General features: G+C 37.4%; 1 protein-coding gene across 13 annotated transcripts in view; it reads right to left on the reverse strand.

Moving 5' to 3' along the window:
* The window catches only part of LOC138323840 (RNA binding protein fox-1 homolog 3-like), a 99993-nt gene that overhangs the window by 46422 nt on the left and 37488 nt on the right, over positions 1–16083 (reverse strand). Inside the window, exon 1 of one of the 13 annotated variants that reach the window (XM_069268716.1) lies at positions 14790–15565. The exons of 10 other annotated variants lie outside the window; for them this stretch is intronic. In XM_069268716.1, the coding sequence (XP_069124817.1) occupies positions 14790–14798 (9 nt within the window). In that variant the 5' untranslated portion in view covers positions 14799–15565. Of the gene's footprint in view, positions 1–6885; positions 8164–8551; positions 8693–14789; positions 15566–16083 lie in introns of those variants that run through there. 2 more of the 13 variants (XM_069268720.1, XM_069268715.1) reach the window with 2 other exon arrangements.

Below are 16083 nucleotides of genomic sequence, written 5' to 3' on the forward strand. Positions count from 1 at the left end.
TATTACTAGTATGATTGTCTGTTGTATAGTGTTTTGTAGGGGGCTGGTAATTGGCATTAGGTCAACAGGTGCTCTCAGTGAGCTGGCAGAGTAGGCTACACAGGTCAGAAGTAAGTCAATATTTCTGCTGTGATTTTCTACAATAGTAGACAAGGAAATCAATAAACAAATACAAAAGGAGAGATGGTATCGTACAACTAGCATTGTAGTGTGTTACTAATTCTACCGGCATTGTGTAACACAACTGACATTCCTGTTACATCTGAAAGTCTGACCAATGGCACACCAAATGTCAGCCCACGGAACTAATGTCACTGAGATCAGAGTCAGGAACCAAGACCAATGGCACACTAAATGTCAGCCCACGGAACCAATGTCTCTGAGATCAGAGTCAGGAACCAAGACCAATGGCACACCAAATGTCAGCCAACAGAACCAATGTGATACCAAGGCTTCAGAACCAATTTCACACAGATAATCGATCAGCAACCAACCGACATAAAGAATTGGCGATCAGGACCAAAATTACAACTGAAAGTTTTACAATGACCTTACACAGACAGTTATCAAGACCAATGTCATCACTTATCGACAAGAACCAATGTCACTTTGGTATTTAGCCACGAAGACCAATGTCACATTTAGATTTAGTCACATCAAGAGTCAGTCACCTGAAAATGAATGCCAATTTAAGTCAGCCAAAATTAACTAAACACAAAATCTTTGTCAGCTTCACATTGCAGTCAAAAGTAAACCAATAGACTTTTGTTCTTTTCAGTCAGCCACTAGTAGAAAGATTTACTACTTGAAGGTTTTTTTCCTGACCTTGTAGAAGACAAACGACGTTGCTATCCAGAAGACAGATATACCTTGCCATGTCCTGCTATACTTCAGACAGATTTTTCATGCTGTCATCAACAGCTTCCTGTAGAGGTCTGAGAGAGCTTCCAAGTTTTTCTCTACCACAGACAAAGCCTTCCGTCATGTCATTGATAAGTTCTGAGAAATGGTCTTTACACTGGTGTGCTAAAAGGAATAGCTGACCAGGGACTCCAGAATACTAAATATTATATTGTGTTATTGGGCATGAGAGTGCTTTAATTTTATTTGTTATAGTAAACATGCACTATGCTTCCTGACATTACTCTTTACAGTCTTGGAGGTTGCTTCCTGACATTACTCTTTACGGTCTTGGAGGTAGCCATCATTGCAAGCTACAGAAACAGAGTCTCTGATGGGCCCTCCATCTCTCGGTTGTGAGTTTGATAACCAACATGGACCAGCTTTCAGGCATTGACCATAGGTCAGTGTTTTGATCCAGGTACTCTAACTTTCCCTCCATTTCCTAAACTTGAAACATCATTTAATGTTCCTGGTTGTTTTTTTACGCCATAACCAAAAATAAACCTAAACCCAATCTACAAGGCCTTACCTCAAAATCAGGGCCATTTTAGATTATCTTTATCTATTTTATTAGACAGATATTTGTTCTGACTCTGCATCGAAGACAAAGACTAACAACATCTTTTTTTACCATCTTATCTATCTAATATTGTAACAGCTTAATAGTATGGAAGTAAACCATCCTGAAATCTCCAATAAATGTTCAAATAGCATTTTTAATACCTGTAGGAATATAGAGGAATAGGCTACATCTAAGTGTATATGGTGTATGGCGTCAGTCCACTTCTTTTGATGATCTTCAATGGATTAAATTAAGATGAAGCCCTAATCAGTAGACACCAAGGAGAGATGTTATTGAGGAAGAGACTATTGATTGTACTTAAAGCCAATACATGATCCACATTGTACTGAAAGAGTAGACCGATTCCTGATAGAATCAGTATCAACAGTGACAGTTAAGCACTTTCTGTTGAATTTGTTTATACTCAAGATGAATTATAAATGAACAATTTGAACTATATTTGACAATGCCGATTTTCAATCAATTGTAAATAAATACGGTTGAATCATATTATCTCTGGAATGAAGTGTTTTGATCATTCAAAACATTTTCATTGATTTTCAAGTATAGTTAACTTGAACACTCTGTTAACTTGAGGTGTTAACATATAATTAAGTCTGAGATCTCAACACTTCTTGTTTTAAACAAGGTTTGGCTCTAAATCTTAATGTCACTGTATGTAGAGCCTTTTACAGTCGGTGTTCTACAGCAAATGTCCCAAAATCTAATCAAATATCAAATTCAGGTCCCCATTACCCAACTCCAGACTTTAATAAAAACATTTTACAAATGTGTATTAGAGGACATTAACTACACCTGACAAGTGTTAATTAGTGTACCATACCATACTAATGGCTAGGCTTTCTACTCCATCGGCCTGGAGCTGTCTAGTACACAAGGTATTGATCAGTACTGTTAGGGTACACAGATGGCACAATTCATCCACCAGGAGCACAAAAACTTTCAAAACTGAACATGTGTTACATTTTTCCACCATACATACACTGATGCAGAAATCAATATATAATGAAAGTGTGCGGGGAACGTCACTGAATGCACAACAGAGCATAGAACATGTATTAAAACATTAAACATATCCATCAGATACTCCAGTCAAATTGGAAACAAGGACAGAAAATGAATTAATCAAATCAACTTCAGACTTTTCTTTGTTTGATCTTCTTGCTTTCACTGCATTTGTGATTCCCCAAATTAAGGTTGATGCAATATGGGCTCTGAGCTTGTCTGTAGAGATCAATACAAAGTCTAGAGCTGAGGTCTATATAGTTACTGAAGCACAACAGATAAATCGCCTACAAATATGTGAGAAGGGATATACACTACTGATGACATATTTACATATTTCTTTTTAAAATGCTGTCACTAATTTTCATCAGTCAGTCATAAACACCTTTGGCTGTGAACATTTTAGTTCAGTTGTGTTCATTGTATGATTTCTTCGTTTGTATACTAAAACGATAAAGGAGTAAGGTTCTAAATGTTTCGAAATTCCTTTTATCTTTTTAAAACACTGAACAGATCCTTTTGTGATAAATGTTCCATGACCTAAGAAGTTAAAAAAATAGTACAATTTAAACACAGGCATACAAAAATGCTAATTTTCTGGTGCTAAAACCTGGGGACCCTGTACACCTGTGTAATTCTACCCACAGCCATGCCACCAGGAATTCTCAGCTGTAGTGAATCATTTACAGGATGGCTCTTTATTTGGGTCGACAAATGACACAAGACTCCAGTTTTCATGGTTCAGAGCCCCAAACAAGATAACCAAATTATTCTAAAAATGTCACCCAATACTAAGGGTATGAGAGAGGGAGCTGCGGATCTCGTGGTGTAGGGTAACGTGTAAGACAAGGCCTCACAGGTATATAGCTGTACTGAAGTGTGGTAGGCCAGAAATGAATATATACCTCAAAACACAGTACTTTGTAGGTAAAAAATTCATACACATTCACCAGGTACTTTATATATATAGTCAAAGTTCAGAGTAAACTCAAACCCATTGACACTTCGTCATCGCTGGTCAGGACAGTTTATCAATATCTGATCTCTGATCCTCTCATTTATCCTTTTGATGTACAGATCAGGAAAATGCCATCCATAATATATGTAAATCATTTTGTTAAATACGGTAACCACTGAAGGCAGACATCTTCGTCAGGTTCAATGTTAAATAGATGCCTTTCCTTCCTATAGATCACATTGATGATTAAGACATCTAATAGTGTTTGGGGTCGTACTAAAACTGTGTAGCCTTTAAAGAAAAAGTTTCTAAACAACGGATATAACGTAGACTAAATCTTGTACAGTCGATCATATCTATATACATGTTAAATGTTAAATCTGATGTCATCCCTCCTAACAGTTAGGAACAACGCTTCAGGCCACCGTATAAACACACGTTAAATTTCCTATCGTTTCACCTCGGACGAGCTATACGCAGAGAAAGTGTCTTAAGTACAAGAAAATTACACAGGTAGAAAACTGCAGGTAACTTTGTGACCTCGGGGAACATCACCTGTGTACAGGTGTGGAAGAGACTCAGGTGTTTTGAAGGCAAATATAGGTAAACAACTGGTGTGTCTGTGTCGTTTAACGGAATATGTTATTAGCATCTCCCCTGATTGAGCTATAAACCTTGTGTTTATATCACATCCTGGTGTAAAACCTAACCTAATTACCCATAATAAGCCTATCTGATTACATCCCTAATGTGTACATGACTTATAGGAAAGGTCATCTTGTGGCCAATTCTGGCTGGCTGTTGATAACACATGAAACTTGTGGAAATTTTTAATACATACAAATCTATATGTCATTATCAACCTTAGAGCCACTCACTTCGATGAGATATCAGTCTTCCATGCTTAATGAGTTGTCTTCTTAGTGACCCCCAAATGATGATACTAATTATGCATGGGGAGGAAAGTATTCACTTTCTTTGCTCAGTATTTCCTGCACCACTTCATGTTTTCACATTTCAATGAAAAAAATCTAAAAGTAAATGTATCAATAAAGCGCGGAATGACCCTGATGACCATGAACTTTATGACCTTTACAGAAAGGGTTTCTTATCTTGTTCTGTAAGATTATCACATATTTGGGTCTCAAACTACATAACCACAGCACATATGATCATATCATAAAGCCTGTAGTTGGTTCTTTGTGATTTGGCACAATGCCTTTATACACACAAACATTTCTCCTAATATATGTAGATTTATGACTTTAAACATAAACAAATATTGCTTAGTACACCCTGGTCACTATTTATGGTACAAGTTCTGGAGACACACATCATATGATACAACTTCCTCTGCTAAAGTTCAAAGCTTTCGTTTCCTAATTGGGATTATCAACCTTTTAACAGCAAAATGCCATATTTAGATTTGGGCGGAGAAGAGAGGAAGGGAGGGGGCTTAATCTTTGGTATAGCCTGCATGTGACTACCCCACTTGATAGTGCAGACTATCCTGAGCAATAATGTTCTAAGGCCTTACCAAAGAACACATTTACTTCAGCTCAGACTGGTGCATTTCTCAACCTTGATGACCTTTTCTATTTCAATCCATGTAAAGGGTAAATGTTGTGTATAATGTATGAGATTTGGACATCATTTAAATACCTGGGTCTGTGTATATAATCTATGACTTTAGCAGTAACCGGAGGCTATTTATCTACCAGTATACAGGACCATGTGGCTGAGGTCATTAATTGCTGGATCTAGTAGGACCTTTATAGATGGTCACCATCGGTGTCATTCATCTGCTGTCAGACCTATACAACGCCACAGGCAAAAAGTTTCCTGTGGTAGATGTTATACACGCCACCATGAAATATTACCTGACTAAAACAGGTCTAAAGGGATGTCACTTCCTCCTGTACAGATACATGTAATATACTCCTCTAATAACATCTATCCATCGTCACTCTCGTCTAATATCTTCTAATATCATCTAATATCATCTACAGACATTGCAACACTCGTCTGATTTTACCTCAGGTCGTCTACAGATATCGGCACATTCATCTTAAATCTTCAACATAAATTGGCTTGTTCATATAATATCCTCTACAAGCAATTTGCAAGACTCATCTAATATCGTGTAAAAATATTGTTATCTACCTCTCTTATATCTTCCATATCTACGAAAAAATGCCACAAACTCATTGAATATCGTCTACGAGCAATGCCATACTCATCTGATACTTTGCCAAATTCATCTATAATATCAATAAAATGCCACAAACTCATTGAATATCGTCTACGAGCAATGCCATACTCATCTGATACTTTGCCAAATTCATCTATAATATCAATAAACATTACCACAAATTAATTAAATATTGTCTACAAGCAATATGCCACACTCATCCAATATTCGTCTACATCTAATATATTGATGAAATCCATAATCTCGGAATACAATCTCCCCTAAAGGTTAAAACAACTGTATATCTAATTAACATTCTGATTTTCATATCGAATCTATCATTCATTAATTAAGGATTTTTAATTATTTATTCATAATGTATTTCCTGTCATTTGGATGAGTATGACGTAAATGAGATCATGAAAGGACTTAGATTATGTCAACACCTCAAGGTTACTGGAAGATGGAGGGGGAGGAGGGGGAAGGAGAGAGTTGTGGGTTTTAAGCATTGATAGAAGGCAAGGGAGCATTTGAAATATAGAATTGGAGACTTGAATATATTTAATTATATTACGACACAATGTTTTCTGGCCTATTAGGTTAAGATCCAACCACCTGGCAGTCTATGTATATATCTACCATCTACATTTAGAGATTATCGTGGATAGGGCCTGACCCGAAACTATCTTCTAATGTTATAAGTCCGATAAGGATGACAGAAAAAAGCCCTTCAATGATTTAAAGATCTGTATGTACACAAACAAACCAACGAGTCAGTGACGCATAGACGTCCATTGTTGTGTCACACGCTTGTATCAATATTCATTGTAAAGGCGGTTTTAATTAAACATCTTGGACGTATACACATATCTCCAGCATTGTTTACCAAAGTGATTACCGTGTATACCAAAATCTTCGTAACTTTACAAACAATTAATGAAAATATTTACTTTCAATTCTTTGATACCTGGCTTTGATTTTTCGTTCATAATCTATATAAGAAGCAATAGTATTTAACACATTCAAATCCTTCAGATAACCCATTCACCTAATGTTAGGTTCCTACGAAACCCTAGTGATTACACCAGGACATCATAAGGTCCTACAATGCATTAATGGGTGTTTGAATATCTGTACTTAGGATAAGTGCATCAACATTAAACTTTAACTTATCCTGGAAATCTATAGTTCTTTAGGCTGAAACTGAAGAGCAAAAACAAACCCTGACTGATATGGTAAACTTACCGTGGGGTACATCTGTGTGAGCAACATTTGTGTAGGGTAAATGAAATCTCTGTTTTTATCCACAAATTCCTGATTTCATTACTCCGTATTGTCACACTATAGCTCACAGTGAAATAACAAGGCGACTATGCCATAGATGGCGGATGGGCCAGCATGGTATAAAAAATTTCCTGATCAGCAAACCAAAGTGTCCTTTGATAGATGTGGAATGGTCTGAAGCAATAAATGTTCTAAATTACACTAAACCCTTGTACACAGTGTAGTATATCTGATAATGTCCCGACGACGCACTATAACACACACACATCCATATACAGTCCTAATATCCGTTGTACACAAAAGGTCATATCACTGCTAAGTCTTCTGTAATAGCATCCACATCTTGTGTTAAATACAGGGGAAATAATCCAAAATTGTTTCTAGTGAGAGTTGTCCCAGGTAATGTTCTGACACAATTTATTTCCAGGTGTGACACAATGGTTAGTATTCCATGGTAGAAACTAGACACCGAGGCCCAGACTCACCATCACCACAACCCCACAGGTAAGGGCTGACACACTGTCAAGGTGCTAACACACGTACACATTGCCCTGGCCTTCGTTACCACAGGTACACATATATTTATATCCTGTCAGAGAACACCGCATCACATTCGATTTGTATCCTCTTACTATGATAAGTTGTTCACTACACATTCACCGATACAATGGTCTCGTTACTCTCACAGTCAGGTAAAGCTATAAAATTAAAACGGAGGTCTCAGCCAGGTAGGCTTTGATACAGGTAAAACACAGATTGTCACTAGTACAGTTCTCAGCAGTCCGCAGTGTAGCTAAATATACACAGTACATCCACAGAAATAGCCGCAGGGCATCAGGAAAACATTACATTAATTACCTCCAATGTATGATATCATTCCTTATATGACAGTCGCACACACACGCACACATCCAATGAGGCAGCCTGTGTTTAAGGCAGATGGCTGAAAAGATAGGTGAAAAGCAAACAGCTCTTGAGCCCTTCCCAAACAAAGGCTATGTTTAACAATGGGCGAGTGTCTGTTGGGCTGGGGCTATCAGACAATACACAGGTAAACTGGTCAGATAGCTGGTCAGAAAATGTCCAGGTAACACGCACTAACCTACAGCCCTAGCGTTAAACCACTCAAATTATGGAACTGTTACAATCCAAATTACCTTTCTTACCTCCAGGTATATAGAACATTATAAAACCACTATAATTGTGTCAAATCGTGTCCTGAGAATCTGAGTAGACTTTATATGTTTCTCGATCGGAAAGTAGGAGTTAGAGAATTGATTATATTATATAAATAATGTAAGTGATTGAAGTGCAGGGGATGTTTGTTTCCGATGTGGAATATTTTATATACACAATGCATACATTATGTATTCACGACCACACCAGCATTTTAAATGTATATACATGGCCGATCACGCTAATGAAAGGACCAATGCCGCATGATTAACAATAAACAATTTAACCTTGTTTCTCCACCAACACGTTCAATCAAAGTTAATTCTGTCCGCGGACAATGGCTCGACTTTTAAAAACGGAAATAACGGAAACCCATTGATCCAATCAGTTGGTCAATTATTACTGCCCAAAAGTCGACAACGCGATAACTTAAAGGGATAAGAAGACTTACCTAGCAGTAGATCCAATTTAAAGCTTTCCTAAATCCTTACGCTTCTGTAATTTGTGAAAATATTTTCTTAACTGTAGTAATCCCTTCTCAGTTAGGCTATAGAGGATATATTATAGGATAAGTTGGGAAGTGTCGATAGCTATAGAGCCTCCATTGACCCCTAACAAATGATGTTTGATGGCGTTTTGGACACAGCACGGACTCAGCAGTCGCCTCAGTGTTTGTTTAATATGTAGAAGTGTTTGACAGTTGAGTGATAAACGTCAAACAAATCATTTTTCGCCACGTTTTCCAGCCCCTATTAAATAAACATTATTCTGATTCTAAACGGTTGACATTCATCGTCTCTCATCATGTACAAAAGTCACAGTTACATTAATAACAGCTATCTAAATATTATTTTGGTTGTTTTTTTATTGAGTTTCCTGAATAAATAAATTCAAAATGTTTCAACATTCACGTTTACTATATTTAGAATTATGTATATAATCTACATATCTTAATTTAGCAGAAATATCCATATCTCATGAGGGCAAGTACAGTTCAGGGTTATGAAAAGCTATTAATAGTTATTAATAGAAGATTTACTTTAATTCATATCTATATTTATGTAATATTGATACAATTTATGATTGAAAAGTTTCAATAGATCAGTGCCAGATGTCTGAAAATGTGTTTTTTTACTAAATTTTGAAGCATTTTCATTGGATAAGTTCACATCATGTGACCATCCAAATTTACCTCAATCTCAGCAATAGACATGTTAATTTTTTTACATGACTATATGTACTATTGAAGCACGTGCAGTTGACACATAATATAGGAGCCCTATTAGGCTATATAATATGGTTCACACTCCAGCAGTACAGAAACCTGTTAACTTATCACTCAACACAATCAGCCATTGATCACATTTATCTTTGTTGCCTACAATGTATGGCCCCTAATTCCTGTGTGAATACACAATCAGATGTAATCATCGCCTAGCCTTCATCTACTTTACACATAACAATTCAATTACACACCTACAGGTACAAGTGTGATCGACTCTATTATTGTACAATTCTATTTTGGAAACAGTACTGTTAAGTACAGATAACTTGCTTCTCATCCCAGAACATTTCTATCGTCACCTGTATACATGATACCAGATTACTAAATGCTGCAATGGGATCAGGAACTTTTCATTCTAGCCTGAAGCTTTTATTCAAAATCCATTGAAAGTTGTCTGAACAATATGTCCCTTGGGACAAACTTCTCTGCTCAGTCGATACATGTATTTTATAGTTATAATTACAGGTAAATATTGGCCACTATTATGTATCATTATATATGTTGCCAGGGATACATTAAACTGGACATTTTTATGTGTTTTGTGGTAGATTGGATGGAGTTTTATATCTCTGTAACAATGTGTCCAGCTATGATTGGGAGGGGAGGACACTGAGCGGCCATTTTAACGACATCAACAGGACAACAAGACAGTCCCTTTTACAGAAAACCACATATTGGAAACCTCTAATTGATAGTGTTGATTCCATCAAATTAATATCAACTGAATCATGTATATGGATGACTTATTGAGGGCATTTTGGTCACGATCTGAAGAAAGTTGATATATGGCTGAATGTATCGAAGCAATATAGTAAACTCTACATGTCACACAATCATACCATTACAAGTTAACTGCTACAACCAAAAGGAACCATTCATTGTTTGGCTTTAATAAGTTAGATTTATTGTCTATATTAACTAAAAGATGATGGTTTACTCGATCTCACTATATGTGGAGTATGTAGTGAAAATTGTATTATATAACCATTATATATGTACTCTTAGCTTTGCGATTTGGCACCAAATGCTGGTCCAAATATTTCAGAACATGGTGGCCTTTACAATTTAAGGTTTACACGACAGTTTAACAAGTGAGAAAAGCTCTGGAGAATATAAGAGAAATGAGCTGACGTGTTGAGTGACAATCACGTTGGTGGTAATATAACGAGTTATCGTGTGAACCGCCCAAATGAAACAAGTACACATCCATGTTTCTTCCTTAACACAAATGTTGCCCAACCTGGCACCTTAACACAGATTTAATGAAATCTCTTCAAGTCTAAATTGGGTTTAAAACGCATCTCCACACTATAGTACCACCAGCATTACTGTTATAATGAACAGGACAGCACAACTACTTGTAACAACTCTACAATTCAGATTTAATCATCTTACAAAATAGGAGAAAAAATAAGATAAGTAGATTTCAATGTAAGTACCATTTTTAGCTGAAGATGCATCAAGATACTCTGGCCCCAGGATCATAAAACAGTCTTAGATTAAGCTTTTGCTTAGCCAATTAAAAATGATGTACCTTTTTGTAAGGTCTTCTGTGATTGGCCAAGACTAAACTTAAGACTGTCTTAGACTTAAGCTTGTGTCATGATCTTGGAGCTGGGTTTAAATTCAGGAGTGAATTCTCAATTCAAGGAAAATCACCAGTCAGCAGAGCTGTTGATCCTCGCCCGAATTTAAATATCAATTATAGTATGAGGTCACTACTTTTGTAGCTGACAAACTAGAATGGTATTGCCATGACACTACTTCTAGTTTAATGATTTCTGACACAACGACATCATTTCTATTTGTATTATTTGTGACAACTGAGAACACAGTTCATTTTCTGTCCTTGGAAAGCCAAACAATAAATAACTGGAGGTGCACAACAACTTCCGTGCTCTTGATTTCCATCCTCCATTCACTATATTATTCAGTGCCGCTTCACCCTTGGGGCCTACACACAATAGATGGTTGTATTTAGGGCCGCTACAGTACAGGACCCCTATATTGGTGAGACTGTTTCCATCGTGGCCATCAAAAACAATACAAATGGTAATTTATCACTGTCATATTAGCCAGACTATCAATTATACAAGCCCATATTATGCTGTCCAACATATCTGGTAGATGTTGTTGCGGCTAATCTTCCTAATCCTCCGCGTAAAGTCATTATAAGTTTCTATTACCGTAGGTTTCCATTATTGATGTTACTGTGAGGGAGTGACCCTTATCATGCAACAGGCTCTTCTATTAACAATGTTAGTAGTTTAGACGATGGTCCTTGGTTCCAATCATTACCTCATTCTATTTTGGTCAAGTCTGTATTGTATTGTATATGTTTGAAATGCCTCCATATGAAATGGGAAAATGGTTGTGAAATGACGGTGATACTGGTGAGGCAGGACGGGACAGGACAGGAAAGAAGGAACCCACTTGGATAATACTTTATTACTCACTCCCCCATATTCCATTAGGGCGCAGAAAACAATGTCAATTTTGTGGACTCCCTACATCAATTTTTTTATACATTAATCCAGACTCTGATCTTCCTCTGACATTCAGGCCCTTGAAGCTAGACCTTCAGGAACTCCTACACCTCCTCTGACCTCCTGATCTCCAAGCCTTCTCTGACTTCTTGACCTCCAGCTTCCTCTGACAACCTTACCTCAAAGCCTCCAACCTCCTAATCCTAATCTACAGCCATCTCTGACCTCCTGACCTCTAGCTTCCTCTGACCTAGTGACCTCAAACTCTCCTCTAACCTCCTACTTCCTCGAACCTTAAGCCTTACTAAACTACCCTTCAGGACCCCAACCTCCCTGATCCAGAAATCCACATGTGTAAGACCTAATTCCATTACAGACATTGAGTGTCCTGTGTAATCAATTTGTACATCATGTGGTGCTGGCCTAACAAAGTCAGGTCTGTTTGATGGTTACATTATTAATTAGTATTCCTCACTAAGGTCTGTGTGGGTTAGGTAACCTCATAATCAATACCTCATACATATATCAAACGCATCAATCACCATTTTACTGTCACCCAAACTCATGTAATTCTATAATTAATCCACATCATAGAGTGCCTTTACTGGAACAGACCTCTACTATCAATGGCAGAAATGATCAAACTTGTAGCATACACTGTCTCTATACTTCGATCTACAAACAGCAATTTATAGGCCATCTCAAATCAATCAATTAATTAAATTTGATAATGATCGACATCCACCCACTTGTGGGTTGAACTGGAAATATTATGGGGGTTATATTTGAATGTAAAAAATACTCATGTAGATATTTATAGAATCAGACAAACTAAAGACTATTTTCTAAATGATCAAAAGGCTTTAAAGCTAGAGAACAATATCAAGCAATAGTTGCAGATCAGATACCAATAGTGTAAACAAACTGATTTATTTCACACCAAAATCATGAACAGCATTCAAAGACTTTAAAATAAATCAGTATCAGGGACGGATTTTGAATATTAATGAAGAAATTTCAGTGATGAATGGCCCAGTTTTCGCCTGTAATGGTCAAGGTGTGACCGACAATATCCCCAGCTATAGGCGGTACACAGTGATGACATCGGCTTTGTACTAAAGCCAACTGGTAAACATGGCCACATCTGGCAGTCCTGTCCAACACCAGATCGAACTGGAATAATGGTCAATCCCATCCACTTGGGATTATGGTCAATTCTAGCAACTACTTGGGCCTCATTACAAGGCCAGCAATCAATAGTCTACACCCAACAGATCGGGATGGATGCTGGCCAAACAGGCTCTCTAGTGTCCTGCTTCCTACTGCAGAATATCAAGGTGACTCCAGACACGAACAATCAATTTCCTCTTCACATTACTAATGCTGCTATTTAACAGTTAGCCCACAACCTATACTTGTCATTCAGTTAGCCCACAACCTATCCTTGTCATACAGTTAGCCCACAACCTATCCTTGTCATACAGTTAGCCCACAACCTATCCTTGTCATACAGTTAGCCCACAACCTATCCTTGTCATACAGTTAGCCCACAACCTATCCTTGTCATACAGTTAGCCCACAACCTATCCTTGTCATACAGTTAGCCCACAACCTATCCTTGTCATACAGTTAGCCCACAACCTATCCTTGTCATACAGTTAGCCCACAACCTATCCTTGTCATAGCCCACAACCTATCCTTGTCATACAGTTAGCCCACAACCTATCCTTGTCATACAGTTAGCCCACAACCTATCCTTGTCATACAGTTAGCCCACAACCTATCCTTGTCATACAGTTAGCCCACAACCTATCCTTGTCATACAGTTAGCCCACAACCTATCCTTGTCATACAGTTAGCCCACAACCTATCCTTGTCATACAGTTAGCCCACAACCTATCCTTGTCATACAGTTAGCCCACAACCTATCCTTGTCATACAGTTAGCCCACAACCTATCTTTGTCGTACAGTTAGCCCACAACCTATCCTTGTCATACAGTGAGTCCACAACCTTTCCTTGTCATATTGTTAGCCCACAACCTATCCTTGTCATACAGTTAGCCCACAACCTATCCTTGTCATACAGTTAGCCCACAACCTATCCTTGTCATACAGTTAGCCCACAACCTATCCTTGTCATACAGTTAGCCCACAACCTATCCTTGTCATACAGTTAGCCCACAACCTATCCTTGTCATACAGTTAGCCCACAACCTATCCTTGTCATACAGTTAGCCCACAACCTATCCTTGTCATACAGTTAGCCCACAACCTATCCTTGTCATACAGTTAGCCCACAACCTATCCTTGTCATACAGTTAGCCCACAACCTATCCTTGTCATACAGTTAGCCCACAACTATCTTTGTCATATCCAACATTCTATATGATGACTGTGGTATTAATATCCTTATCATACACCGATGTAAAACTTTCTACACACTTCTGATACAGCCATTCTATCATTGATGTTCAATTATTATCCCAATTTTATATGACAGAATACCCCAAACACATTTTTTAATCATATTATGTAATTTGTTTGATTGCAATATATCTTACTTAAGAGACCAATGATGTCTCACTTATTGAAATGCTAACAACATTTACTTCTGATTACCGGTATATATCATCCAAGCTTCAATTACAAAAGTTCAAATTATTGATAGCAAACATGCTGCATCACTTACAAAATTTCTATATCTAAGATTTAGGTTGATAAGAAATCTCAATTCCCTCATAAATAACTAAACATAAAAAAGCTCCAATGTGTACACTATAGACATATAAAACTTGTTATATAGAAAGTTTAAATATCTTCACATCCCACACAAAGGTTATAAGATTAACGTACATATGTAGAAACAGGAAGTTAGCTATGGCACGCATCGATATGTTAACAGGAAGTTACGACTTACCATCGTCATCCTGTAACAGCTAGCTCTGTTAATCCTGATTAATGTGTATCTTGGTTGATCTTATAACAGAAATCCTTCCTTGATTGTCTTATTAGAACATCCACAACTCATAAAACACAATAATTCAATAATACTTCTATCATCCACTGATAAAATAACTTTATAACTGTTTACTCCTGAGAATGAATTTCTTAACGTAAAAAAAGAAACTGTTCATGTATATGTATAGATACATCCACTGAATCACACGGCATATAATATGAGTTAATGATGGACAGCCCTCTTCACATGTTATGCCATCATAATCCAGCAAAATTCACAAGTGTCCAATATCACATGTCTGACGTGAGTACTCGGCCTTTGACGATGTATCAATGTATAGGAAGAGCAACACAAACACACCAGAACAAGTCACCACAGTTACCACCCTCCACTTAAAGTGATGACCTGTCACCAACAGAGCAGCCTAGACCCTTTCTTACAGAACTCCCAAACCCGGGGCCAAGCACATGCAAGTCTGACGCAAAAAATGGCTTGAGGGTTTTTGTGCCTGTCAGAGTCAAAAAGATCATGTGACAGACATCTATCTTGAGGGTGGGCAAAGGAACAGTTCGCTAGCCTCTGGTCACATGTGTAGGACCGACTTAGGGTCTGAGTAATGAGTGGACATGACACAATCCCTAAAATATGTCTTGTACAAGTGTCCCCAAATTTTGTCCAGGCCCTTCACTGGCTGGTTGTGTAAGGCCGAGGCTCCACAAAATGCATGCTGATATTGGCCACTTGTGGAGTATAATGGTCCAGTATTAATTGCCAACTATAATCCTATTTCTATGCACATATCTGATATACAGACATGAGCTCTGCTGACAGAACACTTGACTCATTGTTTTTAAGGAGAAGATGAGGAGACATACTTTCTCACAATTGAAAGCAATAAACCAAGGTTCAAGTTTTCTGTCTCAGCCCTGACAGCTGTAGTTGTGTCAGAAACTCAACAATTAGAAATGTGAATAAATTTAATCTGAAAATTACAACCAGTTTCATTCTTCAATATTAATTACTGAAGTACTTTGTATAAATTTGACCTTCAAATACTAACACTAGTAATTGCCACTGCATTGATCATATTCCTATTCACCGCCTTGCTTCCCATGACCATTTCCAACATCAGCATCATGACAAAATGTTTCTATTGTATTCAACTACTCTGATAACTTAAAGCCTTTTCATGGTCCAACTTGATTTAATGAGGTTTAACTCTTCATTTATTAGTATAAGTTTTATAGGAATA

The sequence above is a fragment of the Argopecten irradians genome, chromosome 5, assembly GCF_041381155.1.
Source record: "Argopecten irradians isolate NY chromosome 5, Ai_NY, whole genome shotgun sequence".
Taxonomy (NCBI): domain Eukaryota; kingdom Metazoa; phylum Mollusca; class Bivalvia; order Pectinida; family Pectinidae; genus Argopecten; species Argopecten irradians.